This window comes from Salvelinus fontinalis, chromosome 9 (genome assembly GCF_029448725.1).
Source record: "Salvelinus fontinalis isolate EN_2023a chromosome 9, ASM2944872v1, whole genome shotgun sequence".
In the NCBI taxonomy this organism is placed as follows: domain Eukaryota; kingdom Metazoa; phylum Chordata; class Actinopteri; order Salmoniformes; family Salmonidae; genus Salvelinus; species Salvelinus fontinalis.
The window spans coordinates 2,848,371-2,872,565 of NC_074673.1; the positions used below are offsets into that span (position 1 = coordinate 2,848,371).

General features: G+C 40.9%; 1 protein-coding gene across 1 annotated transcript in view; it reads right to left on the reverse strand.

Annotated features, from left to right (window-relative positions):
• The window catches only part of LOC129862933 (transient receptor potential cation channel subfamily M member 1-like), a 177,084-nt gene that overhangs the window by 142,535 nt on the left and 10,354 nt on the right, over positions 1-24,195 (reverse strand). Inside the window, exons 3-4 of the mRNA XM_055935037.1 lie at positions 19,343-19,550; positions 14,752-14,965 (exon numbers count right to left, since the gene is read on the reverse strand). Of these exons, the coding sequence (XP_055791012.1) occupies positions 14,752-14,965; positions 19,343-19,550 (422 nt within the window). The remainder of the gene's footprint in view (positions 1-14,751; positions 14,966-19,342; positions 19,551-24,195) is intronic.

Here is a 24,195-nt window from a genome sequence, read left to right on the forward strand (position 1 = left end):
AAGGGTTGTTGGTTAGTAAGAATTTCACTGAAAGGTCTACACCTGTTGTATTCGCCGACTGTGACAAATAACATTTGATTTTATTTTATTTGAAGTATGAAACAAATGAGGAACCAGAATGTGTAACCATACTGAGGATCTAGAAGGATGAACTAGAAGGATAAAACAGAAGGATGAACAAGAAGGAAGCCTGTAAACTGATGTGAGACAATGGAGGTAGCCATAATCAGAGCCATGATTTTAGAGATCTGATCAGAGACATGATTTTAGAGATCTGATTAGAGACATGATTTTAGAGATCTGATCAGAGACATGATTTTAGAGATCTGATCAGAGACATTATTTTAGAGATCTGATCAGAGACATGATTTTAGAGATCTGATCAGAGACATGATTTTAGAGATCTGATTAGAGACATGATTTTAGAGATCTGATCAGAGACATGATTTTAGAGATCTGATCAGAGACATGATTTTAGAGATCCGATCAGAGCCATGATTTTAGAGATCTGATTAGAGACATGATTTTAGAGATCTGATCAGAGCCATGATTTTAGAGATCTGATTAGAGCCATGATTTTAGAGATCTGATCAGAGCCATGTATTTAGAGATCCGATCAGAGTCATGTATTTAGAGATCTGATCAGAGCCATGTATTTAGAGATCTGATCAGAGCCATGTATTTAGAGATCTGATCAGAGCCATGATTTTAGAGATCTGATCAGAGTCATGTATTTAGAGATCTGATCAGAGCCATGTATTTAGAGATCTGATCAGAGCCATGTATTTAGAGATCTGATCAGAGCCATGTATTTAGAGATCCGATCAGAGTCATGTATTTAGAGATCTGATCAGAGCCATGTATTTAGAGCAGGGGCTCTTAAATGTTTCCAGCCTGGGACGCAAATGAGAAGTTGTGTGTTTTCCTGGTACCCAAGCTGACGGAAACATGCAACTATACATAAACTTACAATTCATTGCACTTTTTTCTATTAATAAATGCAACATAGGCAAAGGAGTATAAAATGAAATGAACAGGAATAGCTACATGGGTATTTTCCCCATTAGAATGACTCATACATGTCTGTGTAGGTTGGAACTGTCGCTGGTAATTAAAATACAATATATCATTTTCATTCTGAACTGATTGATCACACAGATGTATAACGGAACACACAGGCTCATATTTTGATAGTACAGCCCGAAGTAAAAGTACAGATGAAACATGGTTAACCCTACTGTACATCTTACTGTAGACAGTACAGATGAAACATGATTAATCCTACTGTAAATCTTTCTGTAGACAGTACAGATGAAACATGATTAATCCTACTGTACATCTTACTGTAGACAGTACAGATGAAACATGATTAATCCTACTGTACATCTAACTGTAGACAGTACAGATGAAACATGATTATTAACCTACTGTACATCTTACTGTAGACAGTACAGATGAAACATGATTATTAATCCTACTGTACATCTTACTGTAGACAGTACAGATGAAACATGATTATTAACCCTACTGTACATCTTACTGTAGACAGTACAGATGAAACATGATTAATCCTACTGTACATCTAACTGTAGACAGTACAGATGAAACATGATTATTAACCTACTGTACATCTTACTGTAGACAGTACAGATGAAACATGATTAATCCTACTGTACATCTTACTATAGACAGTACAGATGAAACATGATTAACCTACTGTACATCTTACTGTAGACAGTACAGATGAAACATGATTAACCTACTGTACATCTAACTGTAGACAGTACAGATGAAACATGATTATTAACCTACTGTATATCTTACTGTAGACAGTACAGATGAAACATGATTAACCTACTGTACATCTTACTGTAGACAGTACAGATGAAACATGATTATTAACCCTACTGTATATCTTACTGTAGACAGTACAGATGAAACATGATTAATCCTACTGTACATCTAACTGTAGACAGTACAGATGAAACATGATTATTAACCTACTGTACATCTTACTGTAGACAGTACAGATGAAACATGATTATTAACCTACTGTACATCTAACTGTAGACAGTACAGATGAAACATGATTATTAACCTACTGTACATCTTACTGTAGACAGTACAGATGAAACATGATGATTAATCCTACTGTATATCTAACTGTAGACAGTACAGATGAAACATGATTAACCTACTGTACATCTAACTGTAGACAGTACAGATGAAACATGATTATTAACCTACTGTATATCTTACTGTAGACAGTACAGATGAAACATGATTATTAACCTACTGTACATCTTACTGTAGACAGTACAGATGAAACATGATTAACCTACTGTATATCTAACTGTAGACAGTACAGATGAAACATGATTAACCTACTGTACATCTAACTGTAGACAGTACAGATGAAACATGATTATTAACCTACTGTATATCTTACTGTAGACAGTACAGATGAAACATGATTATTAACCTACTGTATATCTTACTGTAGACAGTACAGATGAAACATGATTATTAACCTACTGTACATCTTACTGTAGACAGTACAGATGAAACATGATTATTAATCCTACTGTATATCTAACTGTAGACAGTACAGATGAAACATGATTATTAACCTACTGTACATCTTACTGTAGACAGTACAGATGAAACATGATTAACCTACTGTACATCTAACTGTAGACAGTACAGATGAAACATGATTAACCTACTGTATATCTTACTGTAGACAGTACAGATGAAACATGATTAACCTACTGTACATCTTACTGTAGACAGTACAGATGAAACATGATTATTAATCCTACTGTACATCTTACTGTAGACAGTACAGATGAAACATGATTATAAACCCTACTGTACATCTTACTGTAGACAGTACAGATGAAACATGATTATTAATCCTACTGTACATCTTACTGTAGACAGTACAGATGAAACATGATTAACCTACTGTACATCTTACTGTAGACAGTACAGATGAAACATGATTAACCCTACTGTATATCTAACTGTAGACAGTACAGATGAAACATGATTAACCTACTGTACATCTTACTGTAGACAGTACAGATGAAACATGATTATTAATCCTACTGTACATCTTACTGTAGACAGTACAGATGAAACATGATTAACCTACTGTACATCTAACTGTAGACAGTACAGATGAAACATGATTAACCCTACTGTACATCTTACTGTAGACAGTACAGATGAAACATGATTAACCTACTGTACATCTTACTGTAGACAGTACAGATGAAACATGATTAATCCTACTGTACATCTTACTGTAGACAGTACAGATGAAACATGATTAATCCTACTGTACATCTTACTGTAGACAGTACAGATGAAACATGATTAACCTACTGTATATCTTACTGTAGACAGTACAGGTGAAACATGATTAACCTACTGTACTTCTTACTGTAGACAGTACAGATGAAACATGATTAACCTATTGTATATCTTACTGTAGACAGTACAGATGAAACATGATTATTAACCCTACTGTATATCTTACTGTAGACAGTACAGATGAAACATGATTAACCTACTGTACATCTTACTGTAGACAGTACAGATGAAACATGATTAGCCTACTGTACATCTAACTGTAGACAGTACAGATGAAACATGATTATTAACCTACTGTACATCTAACTGTAGACATTACAGATGAAACATGATTAATCCTACTGTACATCTTACTGTAGACAGTACAAATGAAACATGAGTATTAATCCTACTGTATGTACCCTGACCTACACTACAGTAGATGTATGTACCCTGACCTATACTACAGTAGATGTATATACCCTGACCTACACTACAGTAGATGTATGTACCCTGACCTATACTACAGTAGATGTATATACCCTGACCTATACTACAGTAGATGTATGTACCCTGACCTACACTACAGTAGATGTATATACCCTGACCTACACTACAGTAGATGTATATACCCTGACCTATACTACAGTAGATGTATGTACCCTGACCTACACTACACTACAGTAGATGTATATACCCTGACCTATACTACAGTAGATGTATGTACCCTGACCTACACTACACTACACTAGATGTATATACCCTGACCTATACTACAGTAGATGTATATACCCTGACCTACACTACAGTAGATGTATATACCCTGACCTATACTACAGTAGATGTATGTACCCTGACCTACACTACAGTAGATGTATATACCCTGACCTACACTACAGTAGATGTATGTACCCTGACCTACACTACAGTAGATGTATATACCCTGACCTACACTACAGTAGATGTATATACCCTGACCTACACTACAGTAGATGTATATACCCTGACCTATACTACACTACAGTAGATGTATATACCCTGACCTACACTACAGTAGATGTATATACCCTGACCTACACTACACTACAGTAGATGTATGTACCCTGACCTATACTACACTACAGTAGATGTATATACCCTGACCTACACTACAGTAGATGTATGTACCCTGACCTACACTACAGTAGATGTATGTACCCTGACTTACACTACAGTAGATGTATATAACCTGACCTACACTACACTACAGTAGATGTATATACCCTGACCTACACTACACTACAGTAGATGTATATACCCTGAACTACACTACATTAGATGTATATACCCTGACCTACACTACAGTAGATGTATATACCCTGACCTACACTACACTACAGTAGATGTATATACCCTGACCTACACTACAGTAGATGTATATACCCTGACCTACACTACAGTAGATGTATATACCCTGACCTACACTACAGTAGATGTATATACCCTGACCTACACTACAGTAGATGTATGTACCCTGACCTACACTACACTACAGTAGATGTATATACCCTGACCTACACTACAGTAGATGTATATACCCTGACCTACACTACACTACAGTAGATGTATGTACCCTGACCTACACTACAGTAGATGTATATACCCTGACCTACACTACAGTAGATGTATATACCCTGACCTACACTACAGTAGATGTATATACCCTGACCTACACTACAGTAGATGTATGTACCCTGACCTACACTACACTACAGTAGATGTATGTACCCTGACCTACACTACAGTAGATGTATATACCCTTACCTACACTACAGTAGATGTATGTACCCTGACCTACACTACAGTAGATGTATATACCCTGACCTACACTACAGTAGATGTATATACCCTGACCTACACTACAGTAGATGTATATACCCTGACCTACACTACAGTAGATGTATGTACCCTGACCTATACTACAGTAGATGTATATACCCTGACCTACACTACACTACAGTAGATGTATGTACCCTGACCTACACTACAGTAGATGTATATACCCTGACCTACACTACAGTAGATGTATATACCCTGACCTACACTACAGTAGATGTATATACCCTGACCTACACTACACTACAGTAGATGTATGTACCCTGACCTACACTACAGTAGATGTATATACCCTGACCTACACTACAGTAGATGTATATACCCTGACCTACACTACAGTAGATGTATATACCCTGACCTATACTACAGTAGATGTATATACCCTGACCTACACTACAGTAGATGTATATACCCTGACCTACACTACACTACAGTAGATGTATATACCCTGACCTACACTACAGTAGATGTATGTACCCTGACCTACACTACACTACAGTAGATGTATATACCCTGATCTACACTACAGTAGATGAATGTACCCTGACCTATACTACAGTAGATGTATATACCCTGACCTACACTACACTACAGTAGATGTATGTACCCTGAGCTATACTATACTACAGTAGATGTATGTACCCTGACCTATACTACACTACAGTAGATGTATATACCCTGACCTACACTACAGTAGATGTATATACCCTGACCTACACTACACTACAGTAGATGTATATACCCTGACCTACACTACACTACAGTAGATGTATGTACCCTGACCTATACTACAGTAGATGTATGTAACCTGACCTACACTACAGTAGATGTATGTACCCTGACCTACACTACACTACAGTAGATGTATATACCCTGACCTACACTACACTACAGTAGATGTATATACCCTGACCTACACTACAGTAGATGTATGTACCCTGACCTACACTACAGTAGATGTATGTACCCTGACCTACACTATACTACAGTAGATGTATATACCCTGACCTACACTACAGTAGATGTATATACCCTGACCTACACTACACTACAGTAGATGTATGTACCCTGACCTACACTACAGTAGATGTATATACCCTGACCTACACTACACTACAGTAGATGTATATACCCTGACCTACACTACACTACAGTAGATGTATGTACCCTGACCTACACTACAGTAGATGTATGTACCCTGACCTACACTACAGTAGATGTATATACCCTGACCTACACTACACTACAGTAGATGTATGTACCCTGACCTACACTACAGTAGATGTATGTACCCTGACCTACACTACAGTAGATGTATGTACCCTGACCTATACTATACTACAGTAGATGTATGTACCCTGACCTATACTATACTACAGTAGATGTATGTACCCTGACCTATACTATACTACAGTAGATGTATGTACCCTGACCTACACTACAGTAGATGTATATACCCTGACCTACACTACACTACAGTAGATGTATATACCCTGACCTACACTACACTACAGTAGATGTATATACCCTGACCTACACTACAGTTGATGTATATACCCTGACCTATACTACAGTAGATGTATATACCCTGACCTACACTACAGTAGATGTATATACCCTGACCTACACTACACTACAGTAGATGTATATACCCTGACCTACACTACAGTAGATGTATATACCCTGACCTACACTACAGTAGATGTATGTACCCTGACCTACACTACAGTAGACGTATATACCCTGACCTATACTACAGTAGATGTATGTACCCTGACCTACACTACACTACAGTAGATGTATGTACCCTGACCTACACTACACTACAGTAGATGTATATACCCTGACCTACACTACAGTAGATGTATATACCCTGACCTACACTACAGTAGATGTATGTACCCTGACCTATACTACAGTAGATGTATATACCCTGACCTACACTACACTACAGTAGATGTATGTACCCTGACCTACACTACAGTAGATGTATATACCCTGACCTACACTACAGTAGATGTATATACCCTGACCTACACTACAGTAGATGTATATACCCTGACCTACACTACACTACAGTAGATGTATGTACCCTGACCTACACTACAGTAGATGTATATACCCTGACCTACACTACAGTAGATGTATATACCCTGACCTACACTACAGTAGATGTATATACCCTGACCTATACTACAGTAGATGTATATACCCTGACCTACACTACAGTAGATGTATATACCCTGACCTACACTACACTACAGTAGATGTATGTACCCTGACCTATACTATACTACAGTAGATGTATGTACCCTGACCTATACTATACTACAGTAGATGTATGTACCCTGACCTATACTATACTACAGTAGATGTATGTACCCTGACCTACACTACAGTAGATGTATATACCCTGACCTACACTACACTACAGTAGATGTATATACCCTGACCTACACTACACTACAGTAGATGTATATACCCTGACCTACACTACAGTTGATGTATATACCCTGACCTATACTACAGTAGATGTATATACCCTGACCTACACTACAGTAGATGTATATACCCTGACCTACACTACACTACAGTAGATGTATATACCCTGACCTACACTACAGTAGATGTATATACCCTGACCTATACTACACTACAGTAGATGTATGTACCCTGACCTACACTACAGTAGACGTATATACCCTGACCTATACTACAGTAGATGTATGTACCCTGACCTACACTACACTACAGTAGATGTATGTACCCTGACCTACACTACACTACAGTAGATGTATATACCCTGACCTACACTACAGTAGATGTATATACCCTGACCTACACTACAGTAGATGTATGTTCCCTGACCTATACTACAGTAGATGTATATACCCTGACCTACACTACACTACAGTAGATGTATGTGCCCTGACCTACACTACAGTAGATGTATATACCCTGACCTACACTACAGTAGATGTATATACCCTGACCTACACTACACTACAGTAGATGTATATACCCTGACCTATACTACAGTAGATGTATGTACCCTGACCTATACTACAGTAGATGTATGTACCCTGACCTACACTACAGTAGATGTATATACCCTGACCTACACTACAGTAGATGTATGTATCCTGAACTACACTACAGTAGATGTATATACCCTGACCTACACTACAGTAGATGTATATACCCTGACCTACACTACACTACAGTAGATGTATATACCCTGACCTACACTACAGTAGATGTATATACCCTGACCTACACTACAGTAGATGTATATACCCTGACCTACACTACAGTAGATGTATATACCCTGACCTACACTACAGTAGATGTATGTACCCTGACCTACACTACACTACAGTAGATGTATATACCCTGACCTACACTACAGTAGATGTATATACCCTGACCTACACTACACTACAGTAGATGTATGTACCCTGACCTACACTACAGTAGATGTATATACCCTGACCTACACTACAGTAGATGTATATACCCTGACCTACACTACAGTAGATGTATATACCCTGACCTACACTACAGTAGATGTATGTACCCTGACCTACACTACACTACAGTAGATGTATGTACCCTGACCTACACTACAGTAGATGTATATACCCTGACCTACACTACAGTAGATGTATGTACCCTGACCTACACTACAGTAGATGTATATACCCTGACCTACACTACAGTAGATGTATATACCCTGACCTACACTACAGTAGATGTATATACCCTGACCTACACTACAGTAGATGTATGTACCCTGACCTATACTACAGTAGATGTATATACCCTGACCTACACTACACTACAGTAGATGTATGTACCCTGACCTACACTACAGTAGATGTATATACCCTGACCTACACTACAGTAGATGTATATACCCTGACCTACACTACAGTAGATGTATATACCCTGACCTACACTACACTACAGTAGATGTATGTACCCTGACCTACACTACAGTAGATGTATATACCCTGACCTACACTACAGTAGATGTATATACCCTGACCTACACTACAGTAGATGTATATACCCTGACCTATACTACAGTAGATGTATATACCCTGACCTACACTACAGTAGATGTATATACCCTGACCTACACTACACTACAGTAGATGTATATACCCTGACCTACACTACAGTAGATGTATGTACCCTGACCTACACTACACTACAGTAGATGTCTATACCCTGATCTACACTACAGTAGATGAATGTACCCTGACCTATACTACAGTAGATGTATATACCCTGACCTACACTACACTACAGTAGATGTATGTACCCTGAGCTATACTATACTACAGTAGATGTATGTACCCTGACCTATACTACACTACAGTAGATGTATATACCCTGACCTACACTAAAGTAGATGTATATACCCTGACCTACACTACACTACAGTAGATGTATATACCCTGACCTACACTACACTACAGTAGATGTATGTACCCTGAGCTATACTATACTACAGTAGATGTATGTACCCTGACCTATACTACACTACAGTAGATGTATATACCCTGACCTACACTACAGTAGATGTATATACCCTGACCTACACTACACTACAGTAGATGTATATACCCTGACCTACACTACACTACAGTAGATGTATGTACCCTGACCTATACTACAGTAGATGTATGTAACCTGACCTACACTACAGTAGATGTATGTACCCTGACCTACACTACACTACAGTAGATGTATATACCCTGACCTACACTACACTACAGTAGATGTATATACCCTGACCTACACTACAGTAGATGTATGTACCCTGACCTACACTACAGTAGATGTATGTACCCTGACCTACACTATACTACAGTAGATGTATATACCCTGACCTACACTACAGTAGATGTATATACCCTGACCTACACTACACTACAGTAGATGTATGTACCCTGACCTACACTACAGTAGATGTATGTACCCTGACCTACACTACACTACAGTAGATGTATATACCCTGACCTACACTACACTACAGTAGATGTATGTACCCTGACCTACACTACAGTAGATGTATGTACCCTGACCTACACTACAGTAGATGTATATACCCTGACCTACACTACACTACAGTAGATGTATGTACCCTGACCTACACTACAGTAGATGTATGTACCCTGACCTATACTACACTACAGTAGATGTATGTACCCTGACCTATACTATACTACAGTAGATGTATGTACCCTGACCTACACTACAGTAGATGTATATACCCTGACCTACACTACACTACAGTAGATGTATATACCCTGACCTACACTACACTACAGTAGATGTATATACCCTGACCTACACTACAGTAGATGTATATACCCTGACCTATACTACAGTAGATGTATATACCCTGACCTACACTACAGTAGATGTATATACCCTGACCTACACTACACTACAGTAGATGTATATACCCTGACCTACACTACAGTAGATGTATATACCCTGACCTATACTACACTACAGTAGATGTATGTACCCTGACCTACACTACAGTAGACGTATATACCCTGACCTATACTACAGTAGATGTATGTACCCTGACCTACACTACACTACAGTAGATGTATGTACCCTGACCTACACTACACTACAGTAGATGTATATACCCTGACCTACACTACAGTAGATGTATATACCCTGACCTATACTACAGTAGATGTATATACCCTGACCTACACTACAGTAGATGTATATACCCTGACCTATACTACAGTAGATGTATATACCCTGACCTACACTACAGTAGATGTATATACCCTGACCTACACTACACTACAGTAGATGTATATACCCTGACCTACACTACAGTAGATGTATATACCCTGACCTACACTACAGTAGATGTATATACCCTGACCTACACTACACTACAGTAGATGTATATACCCTGACCTACACTACAGTAGATGTATATACCCTGACCTACACTACAGTAGATGTATATACCCTGACCTACACTACAGTAGATGTATATACCCTGACCTACACTACAGTAGATGTATATACCCTGACCTATACTACAGTAGATGTATATACCCTGACCTACACTACAGTAGATGTATATACCCTGACCTACACTACAGTAGATGTATATACCCTGACCTATACTACAGTAGATGTATATACCCTGACCTACACTACAGTAGATGTATGTACCCTGACCTATACTACACTACAGTAGATGTATATACCCTGACCTACACTACAGTAGATGTATATACCCTGACCTACACTACAGTAGATGTATGTACCCTGACCTACACTACAGTAGATGTATATACCCTGACCTACACTACAGTAGATGTATATACCCTGACCTACACTACACTACAGTAGATGTATATACCCTGACCTACACTACACTACAGTAGATGTATATACCCTGACCTATACTAAAGTAGATGTATGTACCCTGACCTATACTACAGTAGATGTATGTACCCTGACCTACACTACAGTAGATGTATGTACCCTGACCTACACTACAGTAGATGTATGTACCCTGACCTACACTACAGTAGATGTATATACCCTGACCTACACTACACTACAGTAGATGTATATACCCTGACCTATACTACAGTAGATGTATATACCCTGACCTACAATACAGTAGATGTATATACCCTGACCTACACTACAGTAGATGTATATACCCTGACCTACACTACACTAGATGTATATACCCTGACCTACACTACAGTAGATGTATATACCCTGACCTATACTAAAGTAGATGTATATACCCTGACCTATACTACAGTAGATGTATGTACCCTGACCTACACTACAGTAGATGTATATACCCTGACCTATACTACAGTAGATGTATGTACCCTGACCTACACTACACTACAGTAGATGTATATACCCTGACCTACACTACAGTAGATGTATATACCCTGACCTACACTACACTACAGTAGATGTATATACCCTGACCTACACTACACTACAGTAGATGTTTATACCCTGACCTATACTACACTACAGTAGATGTATATACCCTGACCTATACTACACTACAGTAGATGTATATACCCTGACCTACACTACACTACAGTAGATGTATATACCCTGACCTACACTACAGTAGATGTATATACCCTGACCTATACTACAGTAGATGTATGTACCCTGACCTACACTACAGTAGATGTATATACCCTGACCTATACTACAGTAGATGTATATACCCTGACCTATACTACAGTAGATGTATGTACCCTGACCTACACTACACTACAGTAGATGTATATACCCTGACCTACACTACAGTAGATGTATATACCCTGACCTATACTACAGTAGATGTATATACCCTGACCTACACTACAGTAGATGTATGTACCCTGACCTACACTACACTACAGTAGATGTATATACCCTGACCTATACTACAGTAGATGTATATACCCTAACCTATACTACAGTAGATGTATGTACCCTGACCTACACTACAGTAGATGTATGTACCCTGACCTACACTACAGTAGATGTATGTACCCTGACCTACACTACACTACAGTAGATGTATATACCCTGACCTACACTACAGTAGATGTATGTACCCTGACCTATACTACAGCAGATGTATATACCCTGACCTACACTACACTACAGTAGATGTATATACCCTGACCTACACTACAGCAGATGTATATACCCTGACCTACACTACACTACAGTAGATGTATATACCCTGACCTACACTACAGTAGATGTATATACCCTACACTACACTACAGTAGATGTATATACCCTGACCTACACTACAGTAGATGTATATACCCTGACCTATACTACACTACAGTAGATGTATATACCCTGACCTACACTACACTACAGTAGATGTATATACCCTGACCTATACTACAGTAGATGTATATACCCTGACCTACACTACAGTAGATGTATATACCCTGACCTATACTACAGTAGATGTATATACCCTGACCTACACTACACTACAGTAGATGTATATACCCTGACCTACACTACAGTAGATGTATATACCCTGACCTATACTACAGTAGATGTATATACCCTGACCTACACTACAGTAGATGTATATACCCTGACCTATACTACAGTAGATGTATGTACCCTGACCTACACTACAGTAGATGTATATACCCTGACCTACACTACAGTAGATGTATGTACCCTGACCTACACTATACTACAGTAGATGTATGTACCCTGACCTATATTATACTACAGTAGATGTATATACCCTGACCTATACTACAGTAGATGTATATACCCTGACCTATACTACAGTAGATGTATATACCCTGACCTACACTACAGTAGATGTATATACCCTGACCTACACTACACTACAGTAGATGTATGTACCCTGACCTACACTACACTACAGTAGATGTATATACCCTGACCTACACTACACTACAGTAGATGTATATACCCTGACCTACACTACAGTAGATGTATATACCCTGACCTACACTACAGTAGATGTATATATCCTACACTACACTACAGTAGATGTATATACCCTGACCTACACTACAGTAGATGTATATACCCTGACCTACACTACACTACAGTAGATGTATATACCCTGACCTACACTACAGTAGATGTATGTACCCTGACCTACACTACACTACAGTAGATGTATATACCCTGACCTACACTACAGTAGATGTATATACCCTGACCTACACTACAGTAGATGTATATACCCTGACCTACACTACACTACAGTAGATGTATGTACCCTGACCTACACTACAGTAGATGTATGTACCCTGACCTACACTACAGTAGATGTATATACCCTGACCTACACTACACTACAGTAGATGTATATACCCTGACCTACACTACACTACAGTAGATGTATATACCCTGACCTACACTACAGTAGATGTATATACCCTGACCTATACTACAGTAGATGTATGTACCCTGACCTAGACTACAGTAGATGTATGTACCCTGACCTACACTACACTACAGTAGATGTATATACCCTGACCTATACTACAGTAGATGTATATACCCTGACCTACACTACAGTAGATGTATATACCCTGACCTACACTACACTACAGTAGATGTATGTACCCTGACCTACACTACACTACAGTACAGTAGATGTATATACCCTGACCTACACTACAGTAGATGTATATACCCTGACCTACACTACAGTAGATGTATATAATTGACTTTAAAGGTGATTTCTGCTTGAGTCGACTTCAGAGTTTACAGCGAACTTGATTTCTGTAAATATATGGGTTGTTGCCTAAATCTTTGCTCGGGTTTTCTATCGTTAATCTGTGTTGAATTCAATCTGGGCCTCTTTCTCTAAATTGTATTTCTGTTCTGAACTATAATGTGAGTCTCCATTGTTAAGGGTCAGGGTACCTTGTACAGAGCATTATGGGTAATGTAGTTCATCATGCTATAGCAGGTACCCACCAGTGCTGACTCCCCCAGTGAAGATCCATGCTCCGGTGGTTACTGCAGCCTTGATGAGTCCCTTCCCTAACACCTGTTTGAGTTTGGGCTGCAGGTCAAAGTTCTGCAGCCCTCCGTGGATGGAGATGAGCAGGTTGGGGAGTTCCAGCTGCCAGTCTTTCACCATCAGTTGGAGCAGATTGTCTGGCTTAGAGTCATGGGACACTCTGATGTACTGGCAGGGGAGGGGAGAAGAAAATAGTTTAGCTCTGTGCTCTACACATTGCAGAAATTAGAACAATAAAGGACTCTCCTGCAGAGACAAGCACGCAGAATAAAATATTTTGGTTGTTTTGGTGGGACTTTTGTGGATTTCTGTATGAAGCTCTTGTTGTTGTGTTCTGGATGGGTCATAACTGGTCTGGTGCAGTTATTATTATGGTTGTGGTGTGTTGGATTCATTCGATTGAGCGTAATTTGGGGATTTTGATCGATTTTGGACAGAATTGACTTCAACACAAGAACAGTAGTAGTTGCAGAGGTGGTATGGTGTGGACATAACTAGCATGGTGTAGTTATGGTGTAGTTACAGTGTAGTTATGGTGTAGTTATGGTGTAGTTATGGTGTGGTTATAGTGTGGTTATGGTGTAGTTATGGTGTAGTTATGGTGTAGTTATGGTGTGGTTATAGTGTAGTTATGGTGTAGTTATGGTGTAGTTATGGTGTAGTTATGGTGTAGTTACAGTGTAGTTATGGTGTAGTTATGGTGTAGTTATGGTGTGGTTATAGTGTAGTTATGGTGTAGTTATGGTGTAGTTATGGTGTAGTTATGGTGTGGTTATAGTGTAGTTATGGTGTAGTTATGGTGTAGTTATGGTGTGGTTATAGTGTAGTTATGGTGTGGTTATAGTGTAGTTATGGTGTAGTTATGGTGTGGTGTAGTTATGGTGTGGTTATGGTGTGGTGTAGTTATGGTGTAGTTATGGTGTAGTGTAGTTATGGTGTAGTTATGGTGTAGTTATGGTATAGTTATGGTGTAGTTATGGTGTAGTTAAGGTGCAGTTAAGGTGTAGTCAAGGTGTAGTCAAGGTGTAGTTATGGTGTAGTTAAGGTGTAGTTAAGGTGTAGTTAAGGTGTAGTTAAGGTGTAGTTATGGTGTAGTTATGGTGTAGTTATGGTGTGGTGTAGTTATAGTGTGGTTGTGGTGTAGTTATGGTGTAGTGTAGTTATGGTGTAGTTATGGTGTGGTGTAGTTATAGTGTGGTTATGGTGTAGTTATGGTGTAGTGTAGTTATAGTGTAGTTATGGTGTGGTGTAGTTATGGTGTAGTTATGGTGTAGTTATGGTGTAGTTATGGTGTAGTTAAGGTGTAGTTATGGTGTAGTTAAGGTGTGGTGTAGTTATAGTGTGGTTGTGGTGTGGTGTAGTTATAGTGTGGTTGTGGTGTAGTTATAGTGTGGTTGTGGTGTGGTGTAGTTATAGTGTGGTTGTGGTGTAGTTATAGTGTGGTTGTGGTGTGGTGTAGTTATAGTGTGGTTGTGGTGTAGTTATGGTGTAGTGTAGTTATGGTGTAGTTATGGTGTGGTGTAATTATAGTGTGGTTGTGGTGTAGTTATGGTGTAGTGTAGTTATAGTGTGGTTGTGGTGCAGTTATGGTGTAGTGTAATTATGGTGTAGTTATGGTGTGGTGTAGTTATGGTGTAGTTATGGTGTAGTTATGGTGTAGTTATGGTGTAGTTAAGGTGTAGTTATGGTGTAGTTAAGGTGTGGTGTAGTTATAGTGTGGTTGTGGTATGGTGTAGTTATAGTGTGGTTGTGGTGTAGTTATAGTGTGGTTGTGGTGTGGTGTAGTTATAGTGTGGTTGTGGTTGTGGTGTAGTTATAGTGTGGTTGTGGTGTGGTGTAGTTATAGTGTGGTTGTGGTGTGGTGTAGTTATGGTGTGGTTATGGTGTAGTTATGGTGTGGTGTAGTTCTAGTGTGGTTGTGGTGTAGTTATAGTGTGGTTATGGTGTGGTGTAGTTAGGGTGTGGTTATGGTGTGGTGTAGTTATAGTGTGGTTATGGTGTGGTGTAGTTATAGTGTGGTTGTGGTGTGGTGTAGTTATAGTGTGGTTATGGTGTGGTGTAGTTATAGTGTGGTTGTGGTGTGGTGTAGTTATAGTGTGGTTGTGGTGTGGTGTAGTTATAGTGTGGTTATGGTGTGGTGTAGTTATAGTGTGGTTGTGGTGTGGTGTAGTTATAGTGTGGTTGTGGTGTAGTTATAGTGTGGTTGTGGTGTGGTGTAGTTATAGTGTAGTTATGGTGTAGTTATAGTGTGGTTGTGGTGTAGTTATAGTGTGGTTGTGGTGTGGTGTAGTTATAGTGTGGTTGTGGTGTGGTGTAGTTATAGTGTGGTTGTGGTGTAGTTATAGTGTGGTTGTGGTGTGGTGTAGTTATATTGTGGTTGTGGTGTAGTTATAGTGTGGTTGTGGTGTGGTGTAGTTATAGTGTGGTTGTGGTGTGGTGTAGTTATGGTGTAGTTATAGTGTGGTTGTGGTGTAGTTATGGTGTGGTGTAGTTATGGTGTAGTTATAGTGTGGTTGTGGTCTGGTGTAGTTATAGTGTGGTTGTGGTGTAGTTATGGTGTGGTGTAGTTATTGTGCAGTTATGGTGTGGTGTAGTTATGGTGTAGTTATAGTGTGGTTGTGGTGTGGTGTAGTTATAGTGTGGTTGTGGTGTAGTTATGATGTGGTGTAGTTATAGTGTGGTTGTGGTGTGGTGTAGTTATAGTGTGGTTGTGGTGTAGTTATGGTGTGGTGTAATTATAGTGTGGTGTAGTTATAGTGTGGTTATGGTGTAGTTATGGTGTGGTGTGGTTATGGTGTGGTTGTGGTGTAGTTATGGTGTGGTGTAGTTATAGTGTAGTTATGGTGTAGTTATGGTGTGGTGTGATTATGGTGTGGTTGTGGTGTAGTTATGCTGTAGTTATTGTGTAGTTATGGTGTGGTGTAGTTATAGTGTGGTTGTGGTGTAGTTATAATGTGGTTGTGTTGTGGTGTAGTTATAGTCTGGTTGTGGTGTAGTGTAGTTATAGTGTGGTCGTGGTGTAGTTATGCTGTGGTTGAGGTATTGAGTAGTTATGGTGTGGTGTAGTTATAGTGTGGTTGTGGTGTGGTGTAGTTATAGTGTGGTTGTGGTGTAGTGTAGTTATAGTGTGGTTGTGGTGTAGTTATAGTGTGGTTGTGGTGTGGTGTAGTTATAGTGTGGTCGTGGTGTAGTTATGCTTTGGTTGAGGTATTGAGTAGTTATGGTGTAGTTATAGTGTGGTTGTGGTGTAGTTATGGTGTAGTTATGGTGTAGTTATGGTGTGGTGTAGTTATAGTGTGGTTGTGGTGTAGTTATAGTGTGGGTGTGGTGTAGTTATGGTGTGTTTGTGGTGTAGTTATGGTGTAGTTGTGGTGTAGTTATAGTGTGGTTGTGGTATGGTGTAGTTATGGTGTAGTTATGGTGTGGTGTAGTTATAGTGTGGTTGTGGTGTAGTTATAGTGTGGTTGAGGTATTGAGTAGTTATGGTGTAGTTATAGTGTGGTTGTGGTGTGGTGTAGTTATGGTGTGGTGTAGTTATAGTGTGGTTGTGGTATGGTGTAGTTATGGTGTAGTTATGGTGTAGTGTAGTTATAGTGTGGTTGTGGTGTAGTTATAGTGTGGTTGTGGTGTGGTGTAGTTATAGTGTGGTTGTGGTGTAGTTATGGTGTGGTTGAGGTATTGAGTAGTTATGGTGTAGTTATAGTGTGGTTGTGGTGTGGTGTAGTTATGGTGTAGTTATGGTGTAGTTATGGTGTGGTGTAGTTATAGTGTGGTTGTGGTGTAGTTATAGTGTGGGTGTGGTGTAGTTATGGTGTGTTTGTGGTGTAGTTATGGTGTAGTTGTGGTGTAGTTATAGTGTGGTTGTGGTATGGTGTAGTTATGGTGTAGTTATGGTGTGGTGTAGTTATAGTGTGGTTGTGGTATGGTGTAGTTATGGTGTAGTTATGGTGTGGTGTAGTTAGGGTGTAGTTGTGGTGTAGTTATAGTGTGGTTGTGGTGTGGTGTAGTTATGGTGTAGTTATGGTGTAGTTGTGGTGTGGTGTAGTTATGGTGTAGTTAAGGCATAGTTACGGTGTAATTGGTTTGGTTATGGTGTACTTATGGTGTGGGTGTGGTATTGAGTAGTTATGGTGTAGTTGTGGTGTGGTGTAGTTATGGTGTAGGTGTGGTGTGGTGTAGTTATGGTGTGTTTGTGGTGTAGTTGTGGTGTGGTGTAGTTATGGTGTAGTTATGGCGTGGGTGTGGTGTAGGTGTGGTTGTGGTGTAGTTGTGGTGTGGTGTAGTTATGGTGTAGTTATGGCGTGGGTGTGGTGTAGGTGTGGTTGTGGTGTAGTTATGGTGTAGTTATGGCGTGGGTGTGGTGTAGGTGTGGTTGTGGTGTAGTTATGGTGTGGTTGAGGTATTGAGAAGTTATGGTGTAGTTATAGTGTGGTTGTGGTGTGGTGTAGTTATGATGTAGTTATGGTGTCTTTGTGGTATGGTTCTGGTATGGTTGAGGTGTGGTAAAGGTGTTGTTGTTTATAGTTAGACAGGTCGTGGTCCTACCATTGCCTTGTTGATGAGGCCTCCACCCTGGAACTCGATGGTCCCGAAGGCGTCGGTGGGGGAGGTCTGTGTGTTTTTGGCCACGGACCACCTCTCCTGCTGGGGCGGGTCGATCTGGACCAGCTGATGGTTCTCCTCCGACAGCTTGTTGGTCAGAGCGCCCAGCGGGATCACCACGTGCTGCGTTATCAGCTGACCACACGAACATCTACCGGGGGACAGGTCACTAGACTAGTTAAGACAGCAGGGTACAGGTCACTAGACTAGTTAAGACAGCAGGGTACAGGTCACTAGACTAGTTAAGACAGCAGGGTACAGGTCACTAGACTAGTTAAGACAGCAGGGGACAGGTCACTAGACTTGTTAAGACAGCAGGGTACTGGTCAATAGACTAGTTAAGACAGCAGGGTACAGGTCACTAGACTAGTTAAGACAGCAGGTTACAAGTCACTAGACTAGTTAAGACAGCAGGGTACTGGTCACTAGACTAGTTAAGACAGCAGGGGACAGGTCACTAGACTAGTTAAGACAGCAGGGGACAGGTCACTAGACTAGTTAAGACAGCAGGGGACAGGTCACTAGACTAGTTAAGACAGCAGAGGACAGGTCACTAGACTAGTTAATACAGCAGGGTACAGGTCACTAGACTAGTTAAGACAGCAGGGTACAGGTCACTAGACTAGTTAAGACAGCAGGGTACAGGTCACTAGACTAGTTAAGACAGCAGGTTACAAGTCACTAGACTAGTTAAGACAGCAGGGTACTGGTCACTAGACTAGTTAAGACAGCAGGGTACAGGTCAATAGACTAGTTAAGACAGCAGGGTACTGGTCACTAGACTAGTTAAGACAGCAGGGTACTGGTCACTAGACTAGTTAAGACAGCAGGGGACAGGTCACTAGATTAGTTAAGACAGCAGGGGACAGGTCCCTAGACTAGTTAAGACAGCAGGGGACAGGTCACTAGACTAGTTAAGACAGCAGGGGACAGGTCACTAGACTAGTTAAGACAGCAGGGGACAGGTCACTAGACTAGTTAAGACAGCAGGGACAGGTCACTAGACTAGTTAAGACAGCAGGGGACAGGTCACTAGACTAGTTAAGACAGCAGGGTACAGGTCACTAGACTAGTTAAGACAGCAGGGTACTGTTCACTAGACTAGTTAAGACAGCAGGGTACTGTTCACTAGACTAGTTAAGACAGCAGGGTACTGGTCACTAGACTAGTTAAGGCAGCATTGTACAGGTCACTAGACTAGTTAAGACAGCAGGGTACAGGTCACTAGACTAGTTAAGACAGCAGGGTACAGGTCACTAGACTAGTTAAGACAGCAGGGTACAGGTCACTAGACTAGTTAAGGCAGCAGGGTACAGGTCACTAGACTAGTTAAGACAGCAGGGTACAGGTCACTAGACTAGTTAAGACAGCAGGGTACAGGTCACTAGACTAGTTAAGACAGCAGAGGACAGGTCACTAGACTAGTTAAGACAGCAGGGTACAGGTCACTAGACTAGTTAAGACAGCAGAGGACAGGTCACTAGACTAGTTAAGACAGCAGGGTACAGGTCACTAGACTAGTTAAGGCAGCAGGGTACAGGTCACTAGACTAGTTAAGACAGCAGGGTACAGGTCACTAGACTAGTTAAGACAGCAGGGTACAGGTCACTAGACTAGTTAAGACAGCAGGGTACAGGTCACTAGACTAGTTAAGACAGCAGGGTACAGGTCACTAGACTAGTTAAGACAGCAGGGTACAGGTCACTAGACTAGTTAAGACAGCAGGGTACAGGTCACTAGACTAGTTAAGACAGCAGGGTACAGGTCAATAGACTAGTTAAGACAGCAGGGTACTGGTCACTAGACTAGTTAAGACAGCAGGGTACTGGTCACTAGACTAGTTAAGACAGCAGGGTACTGTTCACTAGACTAGTTAAGACAGCAGGGTACTGTTCACTAGACTAGTTAAGACAGCAGGGTACAGGTCACTAGACTAGTTAAGACAGCAGGGTACAGGTCACTAGACTAGTTAAGACAGCAGGGTACAGGTCACTAGACTAGTTAAGACAGCAGGGTACTGGTCACTAGACTAGTTAAGACAGCAGGGTACAGGTCACTAGACTAGTTAAGACAGCAGGGTACAGGTTACTAGACTAGTTAAGACAGCATGGTACTGGTCACTAGACTAGTTAAGACAGCAGGGTACAGGTCACTAGACTAGTTAAGACAGCAGGGTACTGGTCACTAGACTAGTTAAGACAGCAGGGCACAGGTCACTAGACTAGTTAAGACAGCAGGGTACAGGTCACTAGACTAGTTAAGACAGCAGGGTACTGGTCACTAGACTAGTTAAGACAGCAGGGTACAGGTCACTAGACTAGTTAAGACAGCAGGGTACAGGTCACTAGACTAGTTAAGACAGCAGGGTACAGGTCACTAGACTAGTTAAGACAGCAGGGTACAGGTCACTAGACTAGTTAAGACAGCAGGGTACTGGTCACTAGACTAGTTAAGACAGCAGGGTACTGGTCACTAGACTAGTTAAGACAGCAGGGTACAGGTCACTAGACTTGTTAAGACACCAGGGTACTGGTCACTAGACTAGTTAAGACAGCAGGGTACTGGTCACTAGACTAGTTAAGACAGCAGGGTACAGGTCACTAGACTAGTTAAGACAGTACGCTTCTGGTCACTAGACTAGTTAAGACAGCAGGGGACAGGTCACCAGACTAGTTAAGACAGCAAGGGACAGGTCACTAGACTAGTTAAGACAGCAGGGTACATGTCACTAGACTAGTTAAGACAGCAGGGTACTGGTCACTAGACTAGTTAAGACAGCAGGGCACAGGTCACTAGACTAGTTAAGACAGCAGGGTACAGGTCACTAGACTAGTTAAGACAGCAGGGTACTGGTCACTAGACTAGTTAAGACAGCAGGGTACAGGTCACTAGACTAGTTAAGACAGCAGGGTACAGGTCACTAGACTAGTTAAGACAGCAGGGTACAGGTCACTAGACTAGTTAAGACAGCAGGGTACAGGTCACTAGACTAGTTAAGACAGCAGGGTACTGGTCACTAGACTAGTTAAGACAGCAGGGTACTGGTCACTAGACTAGTTAAGACAGCAGGGTACAGGTCACTAGACTTGTTAAGACACCAGGGTACTGGTCACTAGACTAGTTAAGACAGCAGGGTACTGGTCACTAGACTAGTTAAGACAGCAGGGTACAGGTCACTAGACTAGTTAAGACAGTACGCTTCTGGTCACTAGACTAGTTAAGACAGCAGGGGACAGGTCACCAGACTAGTTAAGACAGCAAGGGACAGGTCACTAGACTAGTTAAGACAGCAGGGTACATGTCACTAGACTAGTTAAGACAGTAGGGTACTGGTCACTAGACTAGTTAAGACAGCAGGGGAAAGGTCACTAGACTAGTTAAGACAGCAGGGGACAGGTCACTAGACTAGTTAAGACAGCAGGGGACAGGTCACTAGACTAGTTAAGACAGCAGGGGACAGGTCACTAGACTAGTTAAGACAGCAGGGGACAGGTCACTAGACTAGTTAAGACAGCAGGGTACAGGTCACTAGACTAGTTAAGACAGCAGTGTACAGGTCACTAGACTAGTTAAGACAGCAGGGTACAGGTCACTAGACTAGTTAAGACAGCAGGTTACAGGTCACTAGACTAGTTAAGACAGCAGGGTAATGGTCACTAGACTAGTTAAGACAACTAGTTTAGTGACCAGTACCCTGCTAAGACAGCAGGGTACAGGTCACTAGACTAGTTAAGACAGCAGGGTACTGGTCACTAGACTAGTTAAGACAGCAGGGGACAGGTCACTAGACTAGTTAAGATAGCAGGGGACAGGTCACTAGACTAGTTAAGACAGCAGGGGACAGGTCACTAGACTAGTTAAGACAGCAGGGGACAGGTCACTAGACTAGTTAAGACAGCAGGGTACAGGTCACTAGACTAGTTAAGACAGTAGGGTACAGGTCACTAGACTAGTTAAGACATCAGGGTACAGGTCACTAGACTAGTTAAGACAGCAGGGTACAGATCACTAGACTAGTTAAGACAGCAGGGTACAGGTCACTAGACTAGTTAAGACAGCAGGGTACAGGTCACTAGACTAGTTAAGACAGCAGGGTACAGGTCACTAGACTAGTTAAGTCAGCAGGGTACAGGTCACTAGACTAGTTAAGATAGCAGGGTACAGGTCACTAGACTAGTTAAGACAGCAGTGTACTGTTCACTAGACTAGTTAAGACAGCAGGGTACAGGTCACTAGACTAGATAAGACAGCAGGGTACAGGTCACTAGACTAGTTAAGACAGCAGGGTACAGGTCACTAGACTAGTTAAGACAGCAGGGTACAGGTCACTAGACTAGTTAAGACAGCAGGGTACAGGTCACTAGACTAGTTAAGGCAGCAGGGTACTGGTCACTAGACTAGTTAAGACAGCAGGGTACAGGTCACTAGGCTAGTTAAGACAGCAGGGTACAGGTCACTAGACTAGTTAAGACAGCAGGGTACTGGTCACTAGACTAGTTAAGACAGCAGGGTAGAGGTCATAGACTAGTTAAGACAGCAGAGGACAGGTCACTAGACTAGTTAAGACAACAGGGTACAGGTCACTAGACTAGTTAAGACAGCAGGGTACTGGTCACTAGACTAGTTAAGACAGCAGTGTACAGGTCATTAGACTAGTTAAGACAGCAGGGTACAGGTCACTAGACTAGTTAAGACAGCAGGGTACAGGTCACTAGACTAGTTAAGACAGCAGGGTACAGGTCACTAGACTAGTTAAGACAGCAGGGTACAGGTCACTAGACTAGTTAAGACAGCAG